The 26,873-nt window shown below is 39.4% G+C and overlaps 3 protein-coding genes across 9 annotated transcripts in view; 1 reads left to right on the top strand and 2 right to left on the bottom strand.

The window, feature by feature from the left end:
- The window catches only part of wdpcp (WD repeat containing planar cell polarity effector), a 21,558-nt gene extending 15,878 nt beyond the window's left edge, over positions 1–5,680 (bottom strand). The window contains exons 1-6 of one of the 2 annotated variants that reach the window (XM_022235268.2): positions 5,566–5,680; positions 3,308–3,476; positions 2,536–2,580; positions 1,817–1,858; positions 1,403–1,473; positions 798–857 (exon numbers count right to left, since the gene is read on the bottom strand). In XM_022235268.2, the coding sequence (XP_022090960.2) occupies positions 798–857; positions 1,403–1,473; positions 1,817–1,858; positions 2,536–2,580; positions 3,308–3,368 (279 nt within the window). In that variant the 5' untranslated portion in view covers positions 3,369–3,476; positions 5,566–5,680. Of the gene's footprint in view, positions 1–797; positions 858–1,402; positions 1,474–1,816; positions 1,859–2,535; positions 2,581–3,307; positions 3,477–5,120; positions 5,280–5,565 lie in introns of those variants that run through there. The other variant, XM_022235269.2, reaches the window with a different exon arrangement.
- On the top strand, positions 5,418–12,898 carry LOC147795518 (coiled-coil domain-containing protein 97-like). Of its 3 annotated transcripts, none has more exons than XM_087131719.1 (3): positions 5,418–5,484; positions 7,047–7,691; positions 8,048–12,898. In XM_087131719.1, the coding sequence occupies exons 1-3, from the start codon at positions 5,439–5,441 to the stop codon at positions 8,494–8,496; spliced, it is 1,140 nt and encodes a 379-aa protein (XP_086987845.1). In that variant the 5' UTR covers positions 5,418–5,438; the 3' UTR covers positions 8,497–12,898. The 3 variants fall into 3 exon arrangements, with proteins under 3 accessions (XP_086987845.1, XP_086987846.1, XP_086987844.1); XM_087131720.1 differs by lacking the exon at positions 5,418–5,484 and adding an exon at positions 5,762–5,809; XM_087131718.1 differs by lacking the exon at positions 5,418–5,484 and adding an exon at positions 5,829–5,978.
- LOC110979492 (deubiquitinase DESI2-like) lies at positions 8,716–26,873 on the bottom strand. Of its 4 annotated transcripts, XM_087131721.1 has the most exons (7): positions 26,486–26,836; positions 25,930–26,077; positions 22,699–22,851; positions 19,375–19,447; positions 18,883–18,976; positions 17,715–17,856; positions 8,716–15,386 (listed from the first exon to the last, which is right to left on the bottom strand). In XM_087131721.1, exons 3-7 carry the CDS (start codon positions 22,768–22,770, stop codon positions 15,210–15,212), a joined length of 558 nt encoding a protein of 185 aa, XP_086987847.1. In that variant the 5' UTR covers positions 22,771–22,851; positions 25,930–26,077; positions 26,486–26,836; the 3' UTR covers positions 8,716–15,209. The 4 variants fall into 4 exon arrangements, with proteins under 4 accessions (XP_086987847.1, XP_022091023.2, XP_022091022.2 ...); XM_022235331.2 differs by lacking the exon at positions 25,930–26,077 and having other exon boundaries at positions 26,755–26,873; XM_022235330.2 differs by lacking the exon at positions 25,930–26,077 and having other exon boundaries at positions 26,486–26,835.

Raw genomic sequence — 26,873 nt, 5'->3', positions numbered from 1 at the left:
ATTGTCTCTTTTGGGTGACATTGCCCAAAACTACCATCAAGTTTACTGTCAGGCACTTTAAAACTGTTTGTTAAAAATGATGACACAATAATTGCAATTTCTGTGCAGATGCAAACATAAATACATTAGGGCTGTAAAACAGGTCTAAAGTTGCCACTTTTTAAACAGATTTACACAAGTTTGGGTAAGATTTGTAAATGACACTGGTATTTTAGCTTGACGTTCAACAACATTCTTATACTGAGGAGGCAGGTGAATTGTAATGAGTTGAGTTAATGAGTTGAAGAAATTAAAATACGACAGTCAGTTTGTTTCTGGGGGGGGGTGACATGGCCAAAACACTATCATCAATACAAGCGATTCACATCAGTCCGCCTCCAAGAGTTTGCAACGCGTTGGCCAATCACGACGCACGAAATCTGTCAACCAAAAGCGCATTTGGAAAGGGTCGACAGATTTCGCACATTGTGATTGGCCAACGCGTTGCACACTCATGGAGGTGCAATATTGTGAATCTCCCATACTGCATACAAAATGACACTGCATGAGGGCTATGACACTTTCAAGACGAAAAATTTTGAAAAGTAACGCTCAAATGATTTAAGGAACATTAAATGTTAACTAGAAGTGTTCCCAATGTTTTGAAAATCAACAGCAGGTTTCCTTGTCCCCCATGTATGAAGTTGACATAGGCTCAGCCTATTTTTTAGGTAAGCAAAATTCTGCTGACCCTGCCTATAAGCAACAGTGTTTTGTCATCAGCTTAAACATAACTTCAGATACCAGCTTGGGCTTACCTGGAACTGTCGTCTTGATCTCCATCTTGTGAACACTACCTGATGGTTAGCTAACAGATCCTAAAACACAGACACATTTATCATCTTAGGTTAGGACACAGTATAAAATGCAATCTCCATTTTGAAACAATAGAGTTTAGCCGCCCGTTACTGAATACAATTTAGAAAAGCATTGTGTACTTGGTGCTTCCTCCAAGGTCATGAGAAACAATGCCAAACGTCGAGGGCAAGACTCTAGCCCCACGACCTTCTGCTTAAAAACTTCCAAGTCACTGTCAGCTGGTTTATCAAACTTCACCCTAGCAAGCCCAGAGAAGCAGCAAGATGTCATTAAGTTTATGTCCAATCCAAGGATGTTTTTCCCCACATTCCTCGCACAGTGTTGGGCATTCATACACGTGGTTATACAGTAACAAAAACTAACACCTTCCCACTATCAACCAAAACTTTCTGTCACAAACATGATATTCCACATTTACATCAGTATGTACAACTGCTGCTTGGCCACTAATCAAGGACAAACAACCAAATGCCAGCTAGGATCCCTATTTTTGTGGCATAGTTCAAGCCCGTTATAATCACGGCTGATGCACAGCCAGACTTACTTCAACTTCTTTGAGAAGATCTCTGAGCTTGTCAGGGCGTCTGTTTTTGGGTGTCCACAGCAAATCTCTGCCTGGCAATTCCAAAAAAAACCCAAAAATTACCATGAAAACTCTTGATTGTGTTGGTTGATGTCTGGTAAAATATGCCAATAATTTCAATTTCAAATAATGAAATTATTCCACATAGTTTGGAAAATATAAGCTTTATATTACTAACAGGGAAATGCATTCAACTCTGACACTGGGTAAAAAGTACAAACTTCAATATCCCTCACAGGGTTGTTAAGAAAATTTTGGAATTTTTAGAAACCAAAAGCACTCAGGCCTATTTTCACTGTAGCTCTGTTTTAAATGGTGTTCTAAAACACCAGTTTACTGTATATGCTAGTTTCTGCTTAGGAGTTTACAACTTACTTTCTGCATACTGCTGTTTCTCATCAAGATAGCCAGTCACAACTGCAAAGAAAGCAAATCAGTCAACACCAATGATGTAAAGAAAGGCTTTTGATTTTGTAATATTTAAGAGCAGAGTATCTCTGATTCACATCAGTGAGTATGCTTGTATGATAGACATAACTTCACACTTCGTTCAATTTAAATTTTTACACTTTGAAGACAGTTAGTTTCATCAGCGATGACGTTTACTGAAGGGTAGTTCCCACTACCAGCAGCAAACAAGGATAGAAGACTTCAAAGGAACCTTGTTAACTACCGTTATTGCTCTTGGCCAAGTTCGATTTGTAAGATTTTTGTCTCAAGCTCTTGCCTGAAGAAAACCAACATGTAAGCTTGCAAAGTAAATTTCACAAAGGGGAATCAGTATGAATTTGTTGGTAATGGTTATAGTTATTTCAGATAATAGTTATTTGGAATAAACAATAGAAAACACAATGGAATGGGAACACATTGTGGTGTTACTCAATTTAATGGCCAGTATTCAGTACTTAAGTAATGTGAACATGTTCGGTTACATTGTAAAGAATGACAGCATTGAAACAAATGTTGCATCATCATCAACAGGACCATGTTCCAATTCTGCCCTGCCACAATGCAACACTTTTAAGAATACATGAAGAGTACCCTTTTATATGTAGGCAGGTGATAAACAATCTACAAGTAGCATTTGAATGTACCTGTTTCTCCCTTATCATGGTAGGTATGACTCCCAACATCAATATCTATGGAAAAAAGGACAAAAAATGAATGCTAAGGGTAAGATTGGCCCAATGACCTTAATCGTAGTTCTTGTTTGTAAATTAATAAAAGATACAACGTATTATTAATAATATGACATGGTTATATCACACATTCCAGTAGCAACAGATTCTCCAGGTGCTTTACTACCATGTTATACATGTATTCACTGGGCCAAGAAACATTCCAGTAAACAATCTCAACTCCCTGGAGAACATACCATATCAAACATTACCAGGTTAATTAACCCAACAACCCTCCCTGCCCTCACAGGCACCCATTTAAATCCCTGAGAGGAGAGAGGCAAGTTAACGAAGGTAAAGTGACAAGTCCAGGGTCACAACATTTACCCAATCACAGGATTTGAACCCCGGTCCTTCAACTGGGAGTTGTAAACCCTAACCGCTAGACCCCATGTCTGCATTAAGCTTTATGACGCCAACCCCAAAGTCTGGTTTCATGCTAATTGTCACGGTTTTGCATTAAATTTATGTTTCTCAGCTCTTTTAAAGTTATGCAAAGCCTCATCTGAAGTACATGCATATATAATTATACCTCAGCTGCACCTTCTTCAGCTAAGCGGGATCTTCCAGATCTCCTCTTGTATTATGAAAAGATCTCAGGCTTCTGGGGTCTATTCCATGGGTCAGTTTTCAGGTCATTAAAAATGATCCTCTGGGACTCTTTGCAAACCAACCCTTCATTCCTCACCTCTGATTGTAACTGATGACTTGAGAGACCAGATGTGAAGTTCAGCCATGCAGCATGCCATGACAGGGCTGGGCTGATCACTGATGCCTGTCGTAATTACAAGCAGCTCAAGATGTACAGTTGCTTAAACCCTGCTGTCATGTTAATTTGCCAGTAAAAACTGCGCCAGCTGTGAAGCAGAAAAAGAAAACTATACATGTACAGTTGTACACTGTCTTGGCCAATGATAAATGAGCGTGTATACCTTGTAACTCCATTCTGTTGTGTACATCAACCTCAGCAACATAATTTTTAACACCGAGTACATACTGCAAACTTCAATTCCAAGTCTGTCCATAAGACCAAGACAAAAAGACAGAATTGACAAAGGCTGTTTTTTTTACGTTAGAAAAACCTGTTGTAAGGCTCACTCTGTGTGCCTCACAGTTACAAATTTATTGTTTGAAACACTATGGGATTCTGAAAGTATCTGTTGACTGTGCCTAAAACAGCATTTTTTTCAATAAACTTTCCCCCAAAAGCCATCCACACTAAATAATATATCCTGAACACGTATGCTCGATGGTTTTTGGACCATGTAGGAGCTTTTTCTGGCAAAATTCAGACCTTTTACTAACGATTGTGTCACTCTTCAAAAATTGATTGAAGATACAGTTTTAGCAGTGATAGAAATAACTGGGTTCGCATCGCAAAATGCGATACATTTTTTACGAAAAGCGACACAAATCAGAAAACAATTAGCATTTTTTTGCGAATCAAAATTTCTGATAATTCATGCAAAACCACGACCGTCGCTCGACATACTTGTGCGGCAACAGCTGGCTAGATTGGCAAAATTATTTCGGGCAACGACATGATGACCAACGTTCACTGGAAATGCCTGGCCAGCGCGGCGAGGTGCGGCATACATGGTGCGCAACTGCCCGCCAAGACTGTGCGTAAATCAACAGCAAAAACACACAGACACTTACCCTGAGTTTCCATCATTTTTATATGCGCACCAATGGTGGTCTTGGGCATGAAGTTGCTGCAGTTTTGTGTGTCAGCGCACGTAATTTGTACAGTAATGTACATGTGAGCGACACACGCACAGTACATGTACACACAGTTGTTTTGGTGACACAAACTACATGTTCTTGTACATGTACATGTACATATACACGCTATTGTTTGACACTTTTACACGTGCATACTATACCCACACGTTTACACTGCTACTAAAACTGTCAAAAATGCAGAAAGTTCCGTCGAACCACACCATCAGGAATTGGCAGAATGATATGCCATGGTTGAAGCAGGAGCAGCAGTCTACAGGCCTGATTAACACATTCAGTACTACGGTTTGAAAATGAACATTTTTATTACAAACATTGTTGCATTTGTTTTTGCTAGTCAATTTATTCAAATTGCTAATCGAATGACAATTTGATGAGCATCATTCACTAATCATTTTCCCCCTTATTTCCATCACTGTTTAGGCACAGAGTGTGCCTCTAAGTAAGCCAATTTCCCATTCCATCGCCATGTTGATTTTAGTGCCCCCGCGCGAGGAAGTAAACAAAGCCAACGGAACAAATTGCCTCCAGCAATAACTACTAACTAGTGCGAGCATTCATTCATCAAACATTATGCAGCGTTGTCATGAATTTGTTCCCCTCTGTTAAATCTCCTGAGCGTGCACACATGAAACGTGAAAAAGGCTTATTTTTGGAGTAACATTTAGTGGCTTAGTAAATATTATTGAACGCCTACTGTACATGTACCGGTAGGCCCATCCATGGGGAGTCAAGTGGATTGGGTTTTCAGTCCCTACCTGATTCCACGGGTTTTGCCCAGGATATTCCTTTGGGTTTTCCTCCCACCTCTAAAACTGTAACTGTTTCTCACTGTCTCCTCTCTACAGGTTTCTTCAGGCTGGCTAGCTACAGTGCCTAGGGCACTTTTGAGAAATCCTTGGTGTCATTACCAGATAATAATTACCATATAATAATAATAACAATAATGGAGGAAGGGGTAAAAGAGCCCCTAGAACTTGCAAACTCTTACAGAGTATGCCATTGGTCAGATCACGGTCAGACGTACAGTATAGAAAGCGGTCATTGGCTGTTGTACCAAGTTACCTTAAAACAACATGGCGGCCTACACGAGAAACTACAAACAGGATGACAACGTCGAAAGTGAGTTTTTTTTCGGTATTTAAGAATCGATTAACAGATTTAATTACTTAAGGTTAATGAGGAAAACGTTAAGAAGATTACCCGGCAAAGGACCGCACCATCATGACAGATTAAGCTGTTTCAGCGGTTAATTAGACAAGAGACGTTATGTCATTAAACCCACCGCTTTTCATCATGCAATTTTACTGTAGCCGACATCCTCGACCTCAGTGTGTTAGCTCGTGCGCAAAGGATGGTGTGTTACGAGGATGGAAGATGAGTACGAGGTCATTACGCGATTGAATTGTAATTTGTACGTGCGGTGGTGCTTGTGTCCCTAGTACTGGTGTGTACATGAACCACATTATATGATACGGATGGATGCATGCATCCGTCATTATTTAATATTAGGACCTAGTACTAAAATATGTCGCAAAACAGAGGAAAGACTTTACTTTACACCCATGTCACCCTGGGTGCTGAAACTCAGACCGATCTTAAAATTCTAACTACTAGTAGGTGCCTTTTTTTTAACAGCCATCTGTGTTTAAGGGCAAATGGTTTGATATTTTTCCTGCAAAATTTGACGTGTTACTCCTGTGAAACAATTCCAGGAAAGAGTTCCAAAAATGGACATCACTTGATACCCCTATGTACAAATGTACATGTATGAGACTTGTCTGGAAAAACCAGTGTTATCTAAGTAAATGCTTCAAAATTTTCTTGGCAAACTTTCACTTTCTAGGACATGTTATTACCTTGTGATGGCTGTTACAATATTCTAAAGGAAAAGCAGTGACCATGTATGGAATTCTTTCCGAATTCTATATTTGCCATCACTAATTGTTCTCTGTAATGACTTAGTGGAGCCATCTGAAAGCAATGAAATGTCCTAAAAAGTCAAAATTAGCAGTGAAAATATTGAGGTATTCACTTACAAGTTTTCAGACCAGTCTCGTAGGATGAGTGCACAAGGTAGGCCTATACTACATGTATATATGAATTTTTTCCTCATTCTGATGGCTATTGGATAGATGCAACTTTATACGTTCATCCAGGAGCTTTCACAAGCCAAGGTCATAGCGAGGTGAAAAGATTGTTGATGTAGTGTAGCAGATTGTTTTCACCAAGAAAGGTCACAAAGCTCCTGGATGAAGGCATAAATTTGTGTCTGTCTAGGGAAAAATTAGTGATGTCTGTATAGGAACTCTTCCCAGAAAGAGTTCTATATCTGGCCACCACCATTGTTGAGTTTGAGGAACACCAATCAGTTAAACCTGAACAATCTTTTCTCAGACAATTCCTATTTTTCCTAAGCAGAATGGGACTTGTCCCCACTACTTGTTTCAAATAAAAATACTTCTTTGTTGGCGCAGGAGACTTGATATGGAACTTTTCCCAGCCCCTTAATGAAACACCAGGGACATCTTTCGGACTGTGGAAATTGAGCTCATACATGTAACTGCAAATGGGAAATCTCCTTTGAGTACTGTAACAGACATTAACAGTCTGTGAAGATGCAAATATTCAAAGTTCACATATTGGCTAATTGAGTAGATTTTGAATCTAAACCCTTTTGTCAGGTGAAAGTAGCATGTCACAAAATGATGGCATGCAAACTTCAACAAACCACCGAGACAGTGAAGCCGCTCGGCACAGCATGTTTGCCCACATAGCAGCCAGCAAAGCGATGATCAAAAGCCAGCAACGAGGCGAAGAAGACCTCAGCCCAAAAGAGAAAATAAGCATCCTGACAGAACTCCTGGACCACAAGCCGGCCATCTTTCTGGAACGCTTCCATGGTTTCCTTCGCGAGGAAGATCTGGACATCTTCCAGGATCTGGTCGGGGACTATGAGATAGACTTCTACCTGAACGAGGTGAGCAAAAGGCTGAACGCCAGGAAATTGCTCACTGGGGTGAGAAACCGCCGCTATGAAGCGCTCAAACAACTCGAGAGAGAGGGCACCTACTTTGAGGACAAGGCCATGAAAGATCGAGATCCACTGATGTTTGAGGAGTACGTTGGACAGTATATGACCGACGAAGAGAGAAAGGGGTTGCTGAAGCCAATTGACCAGAGTGACTTGAGGTTCTCCAATATCCTCATGACTTTCATGGATGAACAGGAAACCAAAGAGTTACACCAGAGACAGAAAGAAGAGGAAGATGACATGATGGAGGAAGAAGAGGAGGAGGATGAAGAGGAAGATGAGAGTGAAGATGATGGTGAGAAAATTTACATGCTCTATCTGGTTAATTCTAAATCAGCAAATTACGTCACTTTTCATACAGTGGTGCACAGTCAGACAGTGTAGTTTCTGTGTACAATGCATGAGTGAACCTCACCTATAAAATGCATTGTTATCAAGGGGTGAGTGCCTACTCTCAAGTGCACTGCTTTCTTACAAAGTCATCACGGATCGCTTCAAAGATTGAAATGCATACTTTGCACTGTTGATTGCTCTAACCATCCTTCATCTTTTAAACCTTCCAGAGCAATAATGCTGTCCTTAAGAGGTTTGCAGTTGGACATTAGAAAACTGTGGTATTGAAAATGCATGTTGTTTTTCATGTAATGATAGACGGAGGTGGAACTTCTTCAAGTGACAGAAGACAGACCAGCGAACTGACCAAGGAAAGAGAGCCCACGCCAGCCACCGAAGAGGAGAAAGCCATGATGAGGCAAGAGTTCCTGCGTCACATGCACCTCCGATTCCTCAGCGGCCAGGAACAGGACTTTGACTACTCGACCGTGGATGGCAATGCCGAGTACGACTCGCTCACACTCAGAACTCAGGATGAGGAAGAGCATTACTTTGATGAGGAAGAGGCAGAAATGTGGAGCGAGGAAGAGAGGACTGATACTGAGCAGAGGGGTGCTTCCCACGATTTTGAAGAATGCCCAACAAATGCTGAACACAGACCACACGACGTACCAGGAACTTCTTGTGAAAAAAAATCCAGTGCACAGCCAAAGGAGACGTCAGACATCAACACAAGCATTGAACAAACCCATGGTATGCCAAGCTGAAGGAATAGAATTATATTGAGACATTGCATCAAAAAGTGGGGGCCTGTTTATGTATATATGTATACATGTAATAAAAAAAAAATTGACTGCGCATGCCCCATATGTCAAATGTGCACAAACCTAGACGTACACACCTTGTATCCTACCAGTGGGTTGCTGCTGCTATGTAAGGCTTGTTCATGTTGAGTGTATTGAAATAAATACACAAGCTGCCAAGAATTTATGACAAACGTTAGTAAGCTTTTTAATATTCAAAACCAGAGTATGAATCAAACAAAACCTGATTTTAAAACTTTATTAACAGCCTAAGCATTCATGTATATACATGGCAGTACTAAACCAATGTAGAATGATTCGAAGAAAATTCCCCCAAAACTATGACATCTACAAATAATACATGAATAGGGTCGATACGAAAACATCATGCATCAGCAAAACAAGCTTTAGAAGGGTTACAAATTGTACAACAGGAAAGCTATTTAGAAATTAACATACAAAGAAATAATCAAAACAACAGATTTATTCATTGTGTGGTGGATATGTCTAATAATTTGGTATTGCGGCAAATAAACATACTAATAGATGAACATTATCAAGTACAATATTGTTTTACAGTTTACATTGTACATGTAGACATACATGCACTGTATGTGTACATCCAACCTTAACAGTGACTAGTAGAAAATATGGGATCTGTTACCACCTAATGAGAGTAAAGTCGTATTGCTCTTTCCTACATGGTTTGAGGGTTCAAAGTTCATATTGAAGTGGAGGTCAATTGTGGGGTTTTGTAGTATTTGGAAAGAGTATATCAACCCGTCTCCTGTTTAATTCCAAATATTTCGCAGGGTCACACATTTAAAACTGTCATTTTCTCAGCAACTTTGACAATAGCATTATTCATGCCTGGTCTGAAATCTTGAAACTATGTCGAGAACAAACACGAAAAGCTGCCAGAATAATACCACACTGTCACCGCATACATTTACCCTGTGTTCCATGTACAGTATGTACCACTGGAAAGCTCTTTTTCTGCTGAATTAAAATATACCAATATCTTACTTTTTGAAAAATTCCTCTTTCAGCTCATTTTATGGTGACAGGTCCCATATATGAAGCACTCTCAAATGTTTGTAAGAATCAACTGTTTTGACAGGTAATGCCATATTTGGGTGAAGGGTCATCATACAATAATAGGCCTCTACACTGATGACACCATACTGCACATGTTAATGGTGGTGCTTGGGATACCATCAATAAGATTTCCTTGTGGGGTAATTTACTGTTACCCCACAAGAATTTCACAAAACACATATTTGCTCAAACGGGAGAATTTTCAAGTTTACAGAAGGGACACTTGGATGAAATTTCAACCCAGGAAAATGATTCCGGTTCAGATGGGAATAATTTAAAGACTGCAATTTCACACACTAATTGTTTTTATAAGATAAGAACATTTTTTAGATGTGTTTTTGCCTACGGTGCTCAGTGGACTGTGGGCCCTCACTGGCTCCAGGGGAAAGTGTACATGTTAAAGTGTGACGTCATCAGCACATAGGCCTATAGAAAAGTACATTCACAACCACTATTTCTGGCAAGTCTTTGATGTACATACGGAAGGTGATTGTTTTATACATGTATAAGTTGGTCGTATGTACTCGCACATGTTATCATTTGCTGGAAATTGCACTTTCGAGCTTTGCTGTGGTTAATCTCATTCGGTATTTTTAAAAAGGCAAGAAAAACATGCATTTAACAAAAGAAAGTAACCATATATAACCCTGAAACATGATAATAAAGTATCCATGACCATCAAATGTGTTCAATAACAAAGACCAACTTGCAGTTCAAAACCCCTGTAGCGACAGCTATTTCAAGTCAACTGACTGCGAAAGAGGTAGCAGAAAATATTTCGAATTAAATTACACACACAGACCACTGAGCTACATATATATTCTTGCACATCATTAGAACATGACCTTAACCTTCCAGATTCAGTGTTTGCTTGGTTACTTAGGATGCAGTGAAATAAGATGGAATGTTTCTTTGAGACAGGTGCTCAAAACGTAACCATTGCTTTGTCTTGTCTGCAAAAGTGAATGCTCATTTCCTGGCTGTGCAGTTCAAGATTGGGAGTATGTGCTTAGCTTTACTAATTTTCAAACATTACATCGGATCCACCTAAAAAACCTTGCTGTCTATGGTAAGTAGTATTTTAGCAACAAATACTTACCACAACTAAGTTACATGTATGGAGTTAATGGATCAAATAGAAAAATGTTCTTGAAGAATCTTTGAGCTTAAGGTCATGAATTCAAAGGCAACAGTTCAAAGGTCACTCAGGAGTTTCAACTTCAGGGGTTTTCACAAGAAACCACCTTGAACAATCCTATCCCAAAATAATGCCATAAACAAAACTGTACACACACAAAATTCATGACACTGGTCATGGAAAAGTATTTCTACACAAAAGTACCTTCATCCAATTATTATAAGATTTAAAGAGTGTTATCCATTTTACTACTAACTGTCTCGTTTCTCCCAATCTACTCCGTGGATATGGGAGAACGGTGTGATACATGTACATGTACATGCTCCCAACAGTTATTACATTGAAAAGCAAGCAAATAAAATCTTGGTTTTCATTACTGTCATATAATTATGAACATGTAAGTAGCAAACTCAAGAGATTTTTCTAGCTGTTATGAGAAAGGGCTGATAATGCAGTTTGATATTTAACTCTAATGTACTCTGTAACAAAATATATTTCCCTCTCTATTAGATTAGATACAAAGGTTGGAAATATCTTAAATGCTAGGTCACATCTAATCAGATTTTACTTGTATGTACACGTATGTTGATAACACAAAACATCAGGCATTCACTCCTACATCTCACTCCAATTTTCCTGTTACTCAATTTATTTCCAGGTGCATTTAAACTCAATCCATGAGGCCAAATAAAAAATAAAAAGCTGCTCCATGTCCCTGCTTGCTTCTTTTTTCCCCGGCTGCATCTTTTTTAATTCAATATGTTTTTAAATGGATTTCTGACCATGTTAGATATGGCAAAACTCTACCTGTTGTCTTGGGAAAAGACAATGATCTGCTCTTCCTCATCATTAAAGATCTGAGGCAAGAATCTGTTTAATTTTTTTTAACTTGGCTGAAATGAGACATGTGCTTCTTTTACCTTGATTTACAAAAAAAAAAAATTAACTGTGCAGAGATTTAATTTAAACACTTAGCAAGAAACCCTTTTGGGGGGGGGTGTTCAGCTTCACCATTCTCTTTGTTTTGTACATATACATGTACATAAGCACATGAGAAATAATTACACATTTTTTAATTAAGTGTCTAACCCAATCATTTGAGGGGGTGTTGCAAGTCTTTTCGAGCTTGGATGAGAAAAACGACCTGAAAATATCTTACGGGCATTATTATTATTATTTTTAATTATTATTTGGTCAGGCAAATACATAGTCAGCTTTATAATGACAACTGCCTGTAAACAATTTTTAGGGGATATTTTCTCCACCCAGTCTTTTTTACTTGCCTTATTTCTGAAAAGAGCTGTCCCATGCCCGAGTTTTAAGAGGCGTGGTATGCATGTACAAACTCTCATTATCAGTACAAACTTGAAATTTAAACTCCATCCAAATTATGGTTTTGTTTTTGCAGTCATTTGAATTTCTAGGTGTCGTGTGTCGAGCACTGCACTACTACATTGGTGGAAAGTGTTTGTAGCAGACCTGTCTTGGAAAGTGGGCACTGCACAAGAATGGCACACCTGATTTTCACTAAATTGGTGTCAAAATGACCACAACACATTACTGAAAAAACTCTTTGAGGGCTCAATGCGTATAAAATGTACCATGGCTGTGAGATGGTCCCAAAAACAGCTCTTTTAAAGTTAAACCATAAGATTAATATTTAATCTGACATTTGATTATGAAATACAAAAGACCAGATGAAACATGCTTTTTTCATAGAGAAGTTGCATGTATGTTTAAAATAAAGACCTGATTATACGTCATCAAAATTTATTATTCCATTATGCTCTAAACTAAAATTACAATATCACTGATAATGAGTCATAGCTTCTCAAAAGAAATAATTAATATTCCAAAAAGAGTCTCATGTACTTTTAATACTGCTTTTATCCAAACTAAAATCAAGTTAATGATTTCATGTGGTTTTTGTGGTACTGAATCAACTTTGTAAAGTTTATTTTAAAAGTATGATATTCCAAAGCCAAAGTGTATCGTATAATGTACCAAATGTGAATGATTTCTTCTTGACTTGGGAAGTGTTCAGTTGGATATCACATTAATATCAGACCATGTAGATTGTACGGACAGGTAATATAATTGCATAAAGTTGACCAAATTGATTAATCCCAAGCATGACAATTGAAAGTGTCTAGTAATGTGTACATGTACATTTCTTCATTTTTTAGCCAATTTGTTCAGAGGCAACTGGACTAGCACTTCACGGTACATCTTTGCAGCAGCAGCTCAGAGTGACAGAGACTGGGTTTCCCTTTTCTATAATTTCCTTCATGAGGGGAAATCTAAAGTAACGTGTGTAAAAGGCATTAGCGTGAGAACCAGCACATGAACCAACATGCGCGCATACTCCATTTATTTGAACTGCACTTCACGGTTCAGATGCCATCATGCTTCGGTATCCTGTACCTAAAGCCCTCTTTTTGCCGGTAACTTCTGATCATACGACCTCCTCCAAAACACCATCAAAGAAACGTGCCAGTGCACAAATCTAAGCCAGGGGTGGGGGGCGGATGGGAATGAAGCTGGACACCACATGACACCGGGGGTGATGTTCATAATACAGAGGTACCAGTACATCTTGTGCAAAACTTACACCCCTTAACCTTAAAACAGAACAGGTAATGTATTAACCACTTCCTGCCGAGGCAGTTATCAATGTTTATCATTTTTTTTCTGTTTTCAAAATTCTTTAAAAATTCCTATCTTCATTTACTGGACACTTACAAACACATGAAGGACTGTCTGGTGTCCACTCTAGCCTGACAGACAAAATTTATTGACGTCTGAGTATGTCAGCCAGGCCTGCAGCCTTGTAAAAAGAGCCCAGATTGTGCCGTGTTATATAACTTTATTTTGTTCACGAATCTGGCTCAGTGTGCTGCTGACCTCTTTTCAATAGGGGTCAGATTAGTATGCAGTGGTGCTGTGTGGCTCATCGCTGCGGTGGTGGAGTGCTTTTGTCCCCAGTGGAAATCCGCTCGCTCTAAATGCCCCAAACTGTGGTATACTGTCTCAAAACAAGGCTGGATTATCTCCACTTTTGAGAGTGAAAAAATGTTGGTAATTCCCAGCAGCCTGGTCTTTTGTTCCAAGTACGATCTTTTGTTACAAGGCCCTGTTCCCTTTGTCCGAGTTCGGAGACCCCGATCACGCATATAAAGCATATTTGTCCGGATCTGGAATCCCTGGCAAGGAGTGCTTAAAACAGAACAGATAATGTATTAAAAGCGTTTGTACTTTTTCTCCCCTCTTAGTATGACTGGGAAAAGTTTCAGTTGTTCAGAAGTTTAAAAACCCTCAGATTTTGCTTTTTTCTCACCGTGAAAAAGTATAAGAGGGATGATGCAACAGTCGATTTCCCCGCCCCCATCCAAATTTGACTGCACATCCCCTCCCTGGGATTTACACCTCTGAAGCTTGCCAAACCTCTAATACCTAGACCCAAAATACTTTGTACATATATCTTAGATCTACAAGTGTCATTCTGACTTCACTGAGTCAAACAGATAGGAGACATCTTGACCAGGCTTGCAGGAAAACTGATTCAAAGTGTTTGGGTGTACATTATGTAGTACATGTAGTTGCCTCCAGGATGTACTAAAACCTTTGTCTGAAGAACTCAAAACGTCCAAACTAATGAAATTATTTCTGCAGGGTTCAAAAACAACTAAAAAAACATCAGCTTCCACACATTTTATATTATTCAAGTTCTTTCAAGGGAAAAAAGGAAAGAACTGCAAGCAACAATGCTGAATACATGTAGATAAATCTTGCTTCATGTAATAAAGCTCACAGTGATTAACACAACTACAAATACCAAATATGCAATAATTTGCTGTTTTGTTTTGAATCCTAAGGCAACTTCCTTTTACAACTCACTTCTTGGAGAAGGTCAAGAATTAAATATCAAAATAGCATACACTATTGCCAAGAAAAGTATAAATAAATTGTTCTGCATTGCTTGCAAATGGTTATAATAATTTTGTCATCCTACATGTACATGTGCAATGTGCAGGTATGTATGCTACTGTGTGTACATACATGTGCATGTACATGCACATGTAATAATACCACTATGCATAGTGCTTTTATTGCAATCATTTTCCAATTTGAATACACATCCAACAGAATTTTCCCACTCGTAAAACTTACTGCCACATCTTTCCATTCACGGATATAGAAAAGCTACTGAACAGTGACATATCACTGATGATACTGCAAAAATTGTGTGCAGCATTCTGCTGTGTTCAAGTACATGTACACCACATGGGCAACTCTCTCCAAAACTCCTGTCACCAAATAAATATAGCATCCTCTCTTGTTTTTTTCTCTTCACTTCTTTTTTTCGTTTTGTTTTAGTTTTACAAATAGGAAGATCAAACAAAACTTATGATACAGTTTGGCTGCAAGCGAACCTCAAGCATCAGCTACCAGCACTTGTAGCACCTGTGTTCCGGGCCGGTTCCGGTTCCTTGATGGACGTCTCCAAGGCAAGGGGAGTCAGCCATTCCTTGGGGAGCATCTTCTCCATGAAGGGCAGGCGAGCCCCCACTGTGGCCAGTCTGTTGATCCAACTGGGAATGTCCTTCCGGCACAGGATCTAAGGAGAAAGAAATCCAAATCAGAGGTCTGTGGGGATCCCATCAAAAGCATTTATACTGCACATGTACGTGTACCACGTGACAACACAGTTCCCCTGAGACTGGCCACCAAGTCTGAACGCAGGTTCATACTTTAGGTGAAAGCGAACACAAATGCGAATTGGTGACGTCAGCTCAAATATTTGTACTGCAAATTTTCAAATGTTGAACACAATTCAACCTGAGCAAACTGTTGCTGCTAATCTTTCATGAGGCTTCGCTTTCACATTTGCCCATAGAATTGACTGGCCTTTATACATGTACTTAACGGTGGAGCCCATTTTTATATCAAATAGCCGTAAATTCAATATCAAATGACACAGTGGTCATCATTTGTGTCTTTTATGGTCGTCATTACCATTCTGGCACAGTACTGGGCACTTGCTCTATGTTTTTATCATACCTTTTGCCATTAACCCTCCTATGAAAAGATGCATGCTTGACACAGTAGTCCTAATCAGTCAAGTACTGGTACATGTAGAAGGCATTTTTGACTGTTTTTGACGGTTACAGCAAAAGGAGGGTTATTACAGCTTTGAAGGTTTATTCATGTACACTGTAACACCACAGTCTTCATTTACATGTACATGTATTGTACGTACTATATAGTGTATAACAATGGTGGATGTATTATAAAGTCAGGCTACATGGGCCAGTGAGGGGCCCAAAATGTGCCCAGTCTGGTCTGATGAGAAGGTGAGAGGGGCTGTGTGGCCCCCAGACAGACAAATGGACCACTGGCTAAAATATCATCCCACACTAAGGGAAGCTGTGCTCATAACAGCATTGGACCACATCCATCCTTGTACATAAAGTTGAGTCAATCACACATCCATGCAGATACTGCACATCACAGGGTCCCTGCAGGTCCATCATCAGTCACAAGCCATTTAAACAGGATGCGTCAAAAGTTCCTGTCATTTTTCACCCGGTAATTGTGAATGGACCTGTGAAGGACTTGAAGACATCACTGGCAGATATATGGCTTCTTTTGCTCAAAGTGACATTATTTGGACACTGACCAGAGCAATTTTGATGACAAAAGCAATAAATAGCAGGGGGGTAGTGTCAAAGCCCAACCTTCCACCTGCTAGGACTTACAATTTATGATAAACTGAAGGCCTAATGGGGCAGTCATGAGAAAAATATTATTGGGGTAGATTTCATCAAAACAGCACGAACATGTACTATTCCAACACCTGATGGTATTAACTCACAATAACTCAGAGCTGCGCAGGAACTAATTTGCTCATGTCTTTGCCTTGTAAACAAGCTGACAAAATACTTCATTAACCCTAACACTCCTCAGTCCTCCAACAGGTGAAGGATTGAGGAGTGTTAGGGTTAATTAAAAGTCCTTATATTGATTGAGAAAAGCAGCAAATCAAGAAAAAGCAGTGAAGTACATTCTGACTTGGAACAACCTACACAGGCACAGTGAATGAAACGTGGCACAGTGAGCTGTGTCATGCACACTACAAACTCTCTATTTATTGGAAAACATAAAATGAACACATGCGGTCGTAAAAAATGTTGCACCAGCTGGTAACGACTACTGAATAATGAGAACTAATTCAATCAATAATGCAACTGGAAATTTAAGGTCATTGCTGCAACCAAACCGTGTGCAAACCAGCAATTCTGACAAGGATTCAATTACACCTAAAATAAAGCCAAGAAGCAATAACTGAAAGCCAGATTGGTTGTCTGTGTAATACAGTGTGTTTCTATGGGAAATGTAACACACATATATTATAATCCACACTTTAAGTAATGTAAATGGCACTGCTTGCTTGTGAGTTTGCTATTCGACATACGTTTCACACAAACAAAGTTTTTAATAAACCAAAATGTTGATCGTCTAAGCCTGGTTCAGATAAAAGTGTTGCGTACTTCAGGCAAAAATATGGGAGCTAAGCCCATTTTTAGCGGAACTGATGGACATCCTAATGAAACTGTTTCTGGCATCACAACATTCACTTTGCTTTTGCCTTTATGTGTAAATGTGTAAAGCAATGGGCTTTAATCTCTTTCCTCTCTTTCAATACACAGTATTTGTATAACACTTTCCCGCATTTATCACAACAGTGACGGAACGACTTCTCAAAAGTTTTATAAACAGTCTACTACAAACCACAAAATCGAATTGCTTGGACAGACAGACTTTTTATGTGAGACTACTCAATGAAATCCTGCAGTTGGAACTTGACAGATCTAGTTGAATTTGAATACTGACGTACATTTAACAAGAGAACACAGAGAGAATGAATGCAAGATGAGTCACACACCTGAACTAATTCCTGAGCAAAGTGGTTGCAGTTTTTGCGTATAAGATGGTACTCATCGCCGGGGTATTTCTTGCCCAGGCAATCCACAACCTTGACGACTGCTTCCTCCGGTAGGTCTGTGGTTCCGAGGGATATGCACTCCCTAAGGCAGGAAAATATTCAGTTAATGCGATAGGACTTTGTTTCGATGAAGGCAGGAAAAAAATGAACCTGATCTACAGTTCACCTCTCTCACAGATCTTTGCAGCTAGGTCATTCCATGAGGTTGGGGCACAATTTGTGACGGTGTTAGTTGTTACATCGGTTATGTAAAAAACAGCTACTTCCCTACATGTGAACTCCAATTTGACATTGTTTTACATCTTGCAAGGCTGAATACAGAGGTGTGTGTTATTTTTACAGAGTAAATGACCTACTCTACAGGTCACGACAGGCGGTAAAAGTTGCGGATATAACAAGAACGCCTTCACAAATTGTGCCCCAACCTCATGGAATGACCAAGCTCTCAATCTCTGATGTCAGGGTTCAGTCTCATTCAAATAGTTGGCAGCTTTATTTTTTGCCATTGGTTTGTAATGGTGAAACAGCCACATCCGGAGAAAAAGTGCAAGTTTCAGTCACGGCCTGACCTTGAGCATGGCAGACAAAAGAATACATGTACCAAGCAAACTGTAGAACACCATGGCAAACAATCTTAATGGACAGGAATGCAAGCGTACCACAGACGCAAAAGAATTAGCTTCCAGATAAAGGCACCTACACTGTTAAATGTACATTGCAAGGGGGTTGGTGTGGTGCCTTCAAAGATAACACATACTTAAAGCCAAATTGAAATGTAATAAAATAGAGCCACTTTCGAGTTGAAAGCCTTGCACAATGTCGATCAGTAAGAGCCATAACATTCAGTGTATTTAAACCACACAACATCCATTTTCACAAGGATACCCAACCGAGTAAGGCATCAAAGCGAAGAGCTCAGTTTACTCAGTATTAAAAGAAAAAACTACCGGGGCTTTACGACTCATTTTCAGGGATCCAGTCAATTGCACTTGAAGAAAGTGCCAATGGTTTCCTACATAAAAGCAGGTATTCCGGGAGAACGTTGAGGAAGGTTCATATTAGCAATTATGCCCAAGGAAAATGGGCTGATCTTCTGAAACAGGCTTACTTGAATTGAAACTGTTCACCAAGGTCATCACAATCCCTGGGATCAATCTCAAATATTCCAGTAAAAGGGAAGGGGTGGCCACCAAAGGCATACTCTGTTGGAAAAGGAAGAGATTAAGATACATGTACACATGTTTAAACAAATTAAAGAAGATGGGGGCAAGATTTCAATTTTAGGACAACGTTTTGGGTAAAAAATTAAAGAGTATAGGATATTTATAAATTAAACAGTAATATCCGTAGCACCAAAAGCGGCGCTCAGCTTTAAAATTGATGTACTTAACAATTACCGATTTAGACTATGCTAAACAACTTTCAGCAAACACCAAGCTTACATGTAAATGGTGAGCATCCACATTCAGCCAACATCTTGTTTTCCTTCTAGCTAAACCAACTGTTTATCCTCCACAAATCCTTCTTACATTGCACTTACTTGTTTACTGAAAGTATACTTCAGAATTTAGTGTCTAAATTTTACCACACAGATTATTACCTCTTCCGTAGACCTCAACACCAGCATGGAACACTCCTAATCCCAGTGTTGATGTGTACTCATTGGTCCAGTACTGTAAAAGACATTGTATATCTTCTTAAAAACAAGTGCAGTAATTCCTTATCTTTGGGGATTAATGTGACCCACTTCTTCAAAGCCAAGCCAACAAGTGTACCATAGTTTGGATGCTTGAAAATTCCTCTCTCCTACAAATGATTTTCATATATCAGAGCGATCCAAAATAAACCGCCAAAACTTTGGTTCTGTACTGTAGTTAAGGGCAACGAAAGTTAAAATTGATATTGTTCATGTGTACAGATGCATATTGGTACCATATGTACATGTACATGTAAGTCTTCAGTTTAGTTTGTCTCATTAACAATACATTGAATTTGTTTCCTTGTAGCACATTAACTTTTAAGAGGCAATCATGTTACTCAGCAGCTCTTTGAGACCTGTGCCTTTCTTGTACAGTATTTGGTGCCCTGTCTACACACAGCACTGGAGCATTAGATTGTGCAGTACAGTGCAGGTGCTAGGCCTGTGCCAAATATACATGTATACGAATATTCAATCAATTCTTGCATACTTAAATATTTATTTTTCCATTTGAAAATTCATACAGATAGGTAAAAAACAGCAATATAAAAAGTAAAAAACCTCTCGTTTTTGAAAAGATTGTTTACTAAACTTTCTGCGTCCAAAATTACAGACTAGTCCAGAGTTGTTGTAATGATATTGCATTATTCTGTGCAGTAATAAAAACTGGTTCTCTAGAGGCAAACCTGACTGAAAACGAATATTTGAATATTCAACTGAATTTCAGGTCACATATACCAATAATCAATTATTCGACTCGGCCCTAACAGGTGATGCGGTCATGGTTGGGAGCATGCACAGTGTGTACAATAATCAGCTAGAATTAAGTTCTTATCCTTTGTCCTACATGTACAAGTATGGATGTTCAATTTATACACTGTACATGTATCTTATAAAAGAAGCCAACTGATGTGTAATACAAAACTGCTGCAAACTGCTTGCTGACTACAATGACCTAAAATACAAATCTCAAACTGAGGAGGGCCTGTCGTTTCGATCCTAGCAGAGTCTTTCTCAAAGGCTAGCCTTCCTTTGAGAAAAAAACTCTGCTAGGATCGAAACGTCAGGCCCTCCATATTTTGAGAAGCCAACTGAATTAGACAAAATGTCTTGTTTTCTCCTCTAAAGTGACAAAAATCCAAAAGAGACTGTCATTTTCATGTAGCGCGGTATATATGTATTAAAAAGGTTTACAGTGCATACATTAACATTACATGTAACTCTTATAATGTACAATACAACACTATAAATAGCACTTAAATTTTATTACATGTAAATCAAATTACATACATCTCCAAAAAAATCTTAGGGTTCCAATAGGAAGCAGGAAAAGATTCAAATGCGTCAACAAAAAGTTTCAGTTGGCATAAGACTTTTACTATTATTCAACAAGGCGAAAGCATGATTGTTAGCGTTAGATGCGATATTCAATTCACTGACAATCTAACATGTTAAACATCAGTAGGATAAAGCATTTCCAATAGCGTCTCGCAACCAGCAAAGGTCATAATTTGGTCACATTTGCCAGCCTAATTCATGAGAGTTTCCAAGCCATCGATCACTGAGCTGTGCTTATTGTGTTCTTTTTCTCTCACAAAAAATGAACCTTCATTTCGGCCACTTCATGTACATACATGTATAACAGAGAAGTAATTTGCTGTAATAAAACTCTTCAAACCAAATTATCTGAATTGTCAATATGCATACTGGCACTAACAATGTGTGCACAGTGTTGTGAGGTCCACACATGTACAGCATCACATTGGAAATGGTACATGTACATGTATGTAGGCCTACTTAAACAAACGTACATGTACATACAGTACATGTAGATAGGTAATGTGGTGCACATGATTGAAACCAAATTACAAGGTAGCATACAGCAAAAGTGGTGAATAAATGCTGGTACACTGTACATGTATGCAATGGACCCTATTCACATGGAGGCCATTTTTGGAGCTTATTCCCCAAACCTGTTTTATACATTGGAAACTGTCCATTAGGATGGCACCAGACTGGTTTATACATGTACTTCATGCGTGCCAAGCCTCCGTTTCGGAATCTGGCAATGTACAATTCTCTGTGTGCAATCATGAATTTGAAACTATTCATCAGAGTTGACAAGGTGCAAATTTGTCATGAAATTTCATTTTATTGCTTCATTTGTCCTCTCAACATTCACAATTGAAGAGTTAACCTTGCTTTCAAATTCAAGATGGCCGGCCCCGTGAATAAAGTCTACAGGATCTTTAGACTTTGCACACAAACAGCATGTAAAGTATTGCTGAAAGCACAATCAACACATGAAGACTAACATGTACATGAACCCAAAGAACAGCGTATTACTGAAGTTTTTAAAGCCATGGTGGAGTCACATGCTCGCACTACAATGCTGCCTTTACTTGATTTCTCATTTTACTGTACATGTACATGTATGTATCTACATATTGGGTATGTCCATGTTTCTTTAATATGAGCGTACTTGCATTTGTTCCCTTCTGCATGTTCAGAGAGCAACAGTGACTAGATATATGAAGAATTCTTAATGCACTGGAAACTGCAGCACTGTAGGAAAGCAGTACATGAGAAACAGTATTAACCTCACCATACGACAGCAAACTGTAAAGCACAACCCTAACCCAGCAGGACTAAGGGAGATGGCAGGTTAGGATGTATACTCGGGATAACATCCCTTTGGTGGGAAAACACCACGCACGTGCATGTGCATGTCCCATGATTTCAAGTACATTTGGCAAGACACACAATACGTCATAAAGCTGTTCTACAGGTCAGCTATTTTGTTGAAAACTAGGGTTTCATTTCTTTGTCGTACAGAGAAAATGGGTGAAATAAGGCACCCAGTAAGGACATCATTGTACGCCCATTATGCCAGGTTGTATAATGTCTGTACGTTTGTAATGGCCTACTCCAATGACAAACCACATTTGGTCAGCAAAGTTGGACTGTGTTCGACTTTGCTGACTATCTGCATCCTTCCTGGTGTTAGTTGCAATTCCAAGTAACCGCATATCAACGCTCTCTGCGTCACTATTCGGTAATGCTTAAAATGCAATTTCTGCCACCCAACTGAATCCGATGCACAGATGCTTCGAAGGCTTGTGCACATTCAACTGAAAATCAGTTGGAAATACTCTACCGCCTTCATTTGCTCCTGCACACATTCCATACATATACTTATGAATAAAGATTCAAAATGCCCCTTACCATATCATACACATTGAGCTTGACTTCTGAAATTGTCGTCACATCTCCATTGGGAACTTGAGAAGACATCATTTGCTGACCGGCCCTTGAGGGCCAAAAGTTTGTGTGGCTGAAATGTAAGGCAGTTCCAGTTCCTTTTAGCAGGTCTGGAACCTAGAGAGACCAAAAAGACAGCTGCATGAGGCACTCCTTTTACAGATACCAGTAATTGTACCTTCTACAGTTTCTATTTAAAAACTATTTGAGGAGAGATAAGGACGCATCATCTGCCTCCAGAAGTTGACAGCCACCTTTCTCCTTGAACGACCTAAACAAGAACAGAATTGAGTCTCACAGTAAATGCCACCACAGGGAATCCCTGTCCAACTGGCTCATGTGCAATCTTAATCCACATAAGCTCTGGAATCACTAGTGAATATCGGTACTTGCGTTAGAGTTCAGGTTTTAAGGTAGGGCCAGAGCCAGCATTGAAATGAAAGCACGTACATACATTACTGGTGTGTCCCCTTCCCCTTTCAGACACCGCCCCGCCCCCCAACCCAGTGCATTTTCAATGGCAAACATTCATGGTCTCATTTACCCATGACCATGGCCTGTGCACTGACCCATGGGTAGACTGGTTCTCCTACACAACAAAGTAACATGGAACATTGAGAAGATGGAGCCATTCTCTGTGACTTCCACGTGCAGCAAGTTTCATTCTATTGAAACTTTCATAGACCAACGGTTCATTCTGTGCATTTGAATGATTGGTCAATAAGCCATTTGCAAGTTAAATTTGAATAAAATCTTGTGCGCTGAGTTATCTGACTGCATATAAACATGACGATTTGAATTCCCCAGACTAAAGACACTGTTGCTGTACCTTGTGATTCGGGGCAAGCTTTCCCATAGCGACCACCATCTCTGGAATGGATTGGTTCCTTTGTGCCCTTCTTATCCATTGACATTAGTGTATTGTTGCAAGGCGTCTCCTATCTAAGCAAAAGCTTGCCCAAAATCAGGAGGTATGCCAACAGTGGTTTTAGTGAGGAGAATTAAAGTTGTTATGCTAACGTGAATTTAAAGAACTCAGTGTACCAGATTTGGGTCAAAGTTAACTCGCAAAAGGCTTATTGGACTGTTCAACTGGTCAGTCGCACAGTAAACCTCACACAATAAACAATCCTCTGCAGCTGTGAATCAAGCAGAAAGGGTGATCTCCTGATGGCAGAAAAATTGACAGATCGAGGGTCTCTGAAAGTACACTTAACACCAAACCAGACATACATGTACATGTAAGAGTCCAACAACAGAAATTCTCTAAACAGAAAGAATGTAATCATACTTTTGAACCAGATATCAACTTGCTCAGCACTCTATTTGCCCTATGTAGTCTAAGGTCATAGTACTGAAGCATTTTGATTTTTGTCACCTCTGGATGTTAGGCCTGGGATGTAGAAATTCAGAATCTGGGCCTGCATTTATGGGATGAGGAGCATTGTATCAAGTTAAAAAATTAGGACAAGATGGTCACATTTTGTTCCAAAGGTCTATTCAGAGGTCTATAAATTGGGATTTATAAGCACAAGATGAATGTGAAAGGTTGTAATTTTGCAGTGAAAATATGGTTTAAAAATAATAATAAAAAAGGCTGAGGTGTCGGAACCATCTGCGTAACAATTAGACCCTAAATGTACCGGTATCTAGTTTACATGTAAATGCAAAGAGCGTGCTCTCTACCCCTATCATGTCTATTGCATCAATTTTCAAGTTAACAACACTTACTATGCTGTAATGTACGTGTATGCCAATTGCATTATGGCTGTAGATCCTAACCATATGTACAGCCAGCCATACAGTGTAAATAAAATACTGGCTGTCTTTACACTTGCGTACATGAACACAGTACAGGCTACATACAGAAGCTATCCCTTGAACTAGTATGGGATTCATCGTGCACAGAGTGGTGTGTGCGATGAAACTCGTAATTCTAGGGACCGTAGGCCTACATCTGTAGATATATGCATGCAGGAGGATGTGCATTCTGATGCACATACACTTGACTACATCATACATGGGCATTCATTACCTTTAGCACACTGTTCTTACAATAAGGAAACAAATTCTACTTTTTCGAAACAGCTTATCTACACAAATTGTTGGTGATGTCATCTTTCGTATTGGAAAGAAAAGAGAACAGGGTTTTGGTTTTTGAGAGAATGTTTGGGGTAAAACGGCAGCGAACACACGTACATGAAAGCCCTGAGTAGCTGTGAACAACGACAGATTAGCGAATGTAGTCTGGTTCCTTGACCTAGATGGAGATTCATTTTGATGAATCCAAAATGCCTGAGTCGGGTAACCAGATGAGAAACAAAATACATGTAGCAAGATTCGACAGAGCAGTTGTCTTTTGGTGAACTCGAGTTAGAAATTTGTGGTTTTCTTGCTTAAATACTGTTAAAATTTACCTAAACTACGCCTACCAAGATTGAGTAATGGTTCCTTAAGGTCAAAATGTTAGTAAGTTTGAGAAAGTGGACTTTGTTTCCTTAGAACCAATTTGGTATTTCGGTCGTGCATGCGCCAACTGGCCTTGACAACCCTTTTTTGGGATAAACAAACCATTCCGCTCCATAGCAATGCACATGTTTGCACCTAGTAATTTTTTGTCTTGCCGTTCTAGTTTGAATTTCTCCAAAAGTAAAAGATGCTCTACAGAGTGCCTGGGCAGTTTTGGGATATAGGCCTATATGAAAAGTGAATAAAGATGTTTGTGCAGTAGGGCCAAGGGCAGTGGAATGCTTTTTGATGAGCCTGCATAAAGGCCCATTCAGACTACCATACTTCACGCGAAAGCGAACGCGAAGAGAATTTGTCGGGGACACACGTCACAATCGAAGTTTCACACTGAGGTGTGCCCGCGTTTCAGGCAAAAAATTTCTTTTCAGTTGGGCTTGTTCGGGGGCGTTGCGGCCTAGTCTTTGGTTGTGTCTCAGGTACTACTCGGGCATGAAAAAACATAATACCTGCATGCCGTGGCGCACATATGATAAGCACGATTGTGGGCGATGGTTATGAAACCTGACCTCTTTTGATCATAGACACATCGAAGTGGCCCTCTAGTTGGACCAAAAATTGTTATTCAATTTCCGAAACTTCACAGATTTTCTTGTCGGTCCAGGCCAACTCATTTTTCATGAATAGCGTCCAAATTAACCATAATTCTAGTTCATAATTCAAACCAACATCCTGTCCCAGATGGCAGGGTTGGGTCCGAGTTGTCCGTTGTTGGGTCCGAGATGTCCTGGGTCCGAGATGTGCTGGGGCCGAGTTGTCTTGGGGCTGAGTTGTCTCGAAACCGTTGGAGTCAAGATTTCAAGATTTATTTTATATTCTACAGCACAATAATCACACACAATAATAGAACTTTTAATAAATACATAAATGTGATTGAATGATACTGCAATACCTTTAATAGAAAGGATACTGTTGAGGGGTACACAATGAAAGCAATGCTTGTAGATTTGGGCCCTGTTTGTAACATTACTTATTAAATTACAAACACACACACAAACCACAAAGACAGACAAAACAAGTAAACATGTAGTTGCAAGTATGTGTAGCCTGAAACCAGCATGGTAGGCCTATGTTAAATTAAGATATAGCCTAAAAGTTAATTGCCAAAAACACAAAAATATGTGTCATGCGTGTATGTACGAATTAAGAATATCAACATGTATTTAACAAAAAGATCTTATATTTCTTTTTTAAAGCTCCAAGAGTCGAGTTCCAACGGACTTACAGAATGCCAGTCAGTGGATTCAGATGGTGAAACAGTTCACTGTCGAAAATGCCCCTCCAAACTTGTTCAGGCCGTTTCACCATTCACAGAATCGCCGTCACGTAATGTAAGTTACGTGTAACGATACTCAACACGTCACTCGATAATTCAGCGTTTACAACAACAGTGCCTGTGTCCGACCAGCAGATAATGTGTCAGATTTAGTCAGATACCATTCCTATTATTCACACAAAATGAAAAATCTCTATTTCGCGAAGCGAGATACCAACCACTCCTTCGTAGTCACTATTCGTAGACCCTACTGGTTTTATGATTCATCCAGTCATTCTAGCATAGCACTGGCGATAGCACGCACTGTGTATACTTGTAGTAACCTGACATAGCGCCC

This window comes from Acanthaster planci, unplaced genomic scaffold, assembly GCF_054643075.1.
Source record: "Acanthaster planci isolate LZ-2023a unplaced genomic scaffold, COTS_SCS Contig9, whole genome shotgun sequence".
In the NCBI taxonomy this organism is placed as follows: domain Eukaryota; kingdom Metazoa; phylum Echinodermata; class Asteroidea; order Valvatida; family Acanthasteridae; genus Acanthaster; species Acanthaster planci.
The sequence above is the reverse complement of the archived record's forward strand: the minus strand, read 5'-3'. Positions and strand labels throughout refer to the sequence as shown.

Excerpts from the sequence above, each read along its gene's own strand:
- LOC147795518 (XM_087131718.1), top strand. The coding sequence starts at position 5,891 with ATGTCGCAAAACAGAGGAAAGACTTTACTTTACACCCATGTCACCCTG. Across the intron at positions 5,979-7,046 it reads TCTTAAAATTCTAACTACTA|GTGAAAGTAGCATGTCACAA; the intron begins GTAGGTGCCTTT and ends CCCTTTTGTCAG. Across the intron at positions 7,692-8,047 it reads AGATGAGAGTGAAGATGATG|ACGGAGGTGGAACTTCTTCA; the intron begins GTGAGAAAATTT and ends ATGTAATGATAG.
- LOC110979492 (XM_022235331.2), bottom strand. The coding sequence starts at position 22,770 with ATGATGTCTTCTCAAGTTCCCAATGGAGATGTGACGACAATTTCAGAA. Across the intron at positions 17,857-18,882 it reads GGTGAACAGTTTCAATTCAA|GGAGTGCATATCCCTCGGAA; the intron begins GTAAGCCTGTTT and ends TTCCTGCCTTAG. Across the intron at positions 15,387-17,714 it reads TTGCTCAGGAATTAGTTCAG|ATCCTGTGCCGGAAGGACAT; the intron begins GTGTGTGACTCA and ends CTTTCTCCTTAG.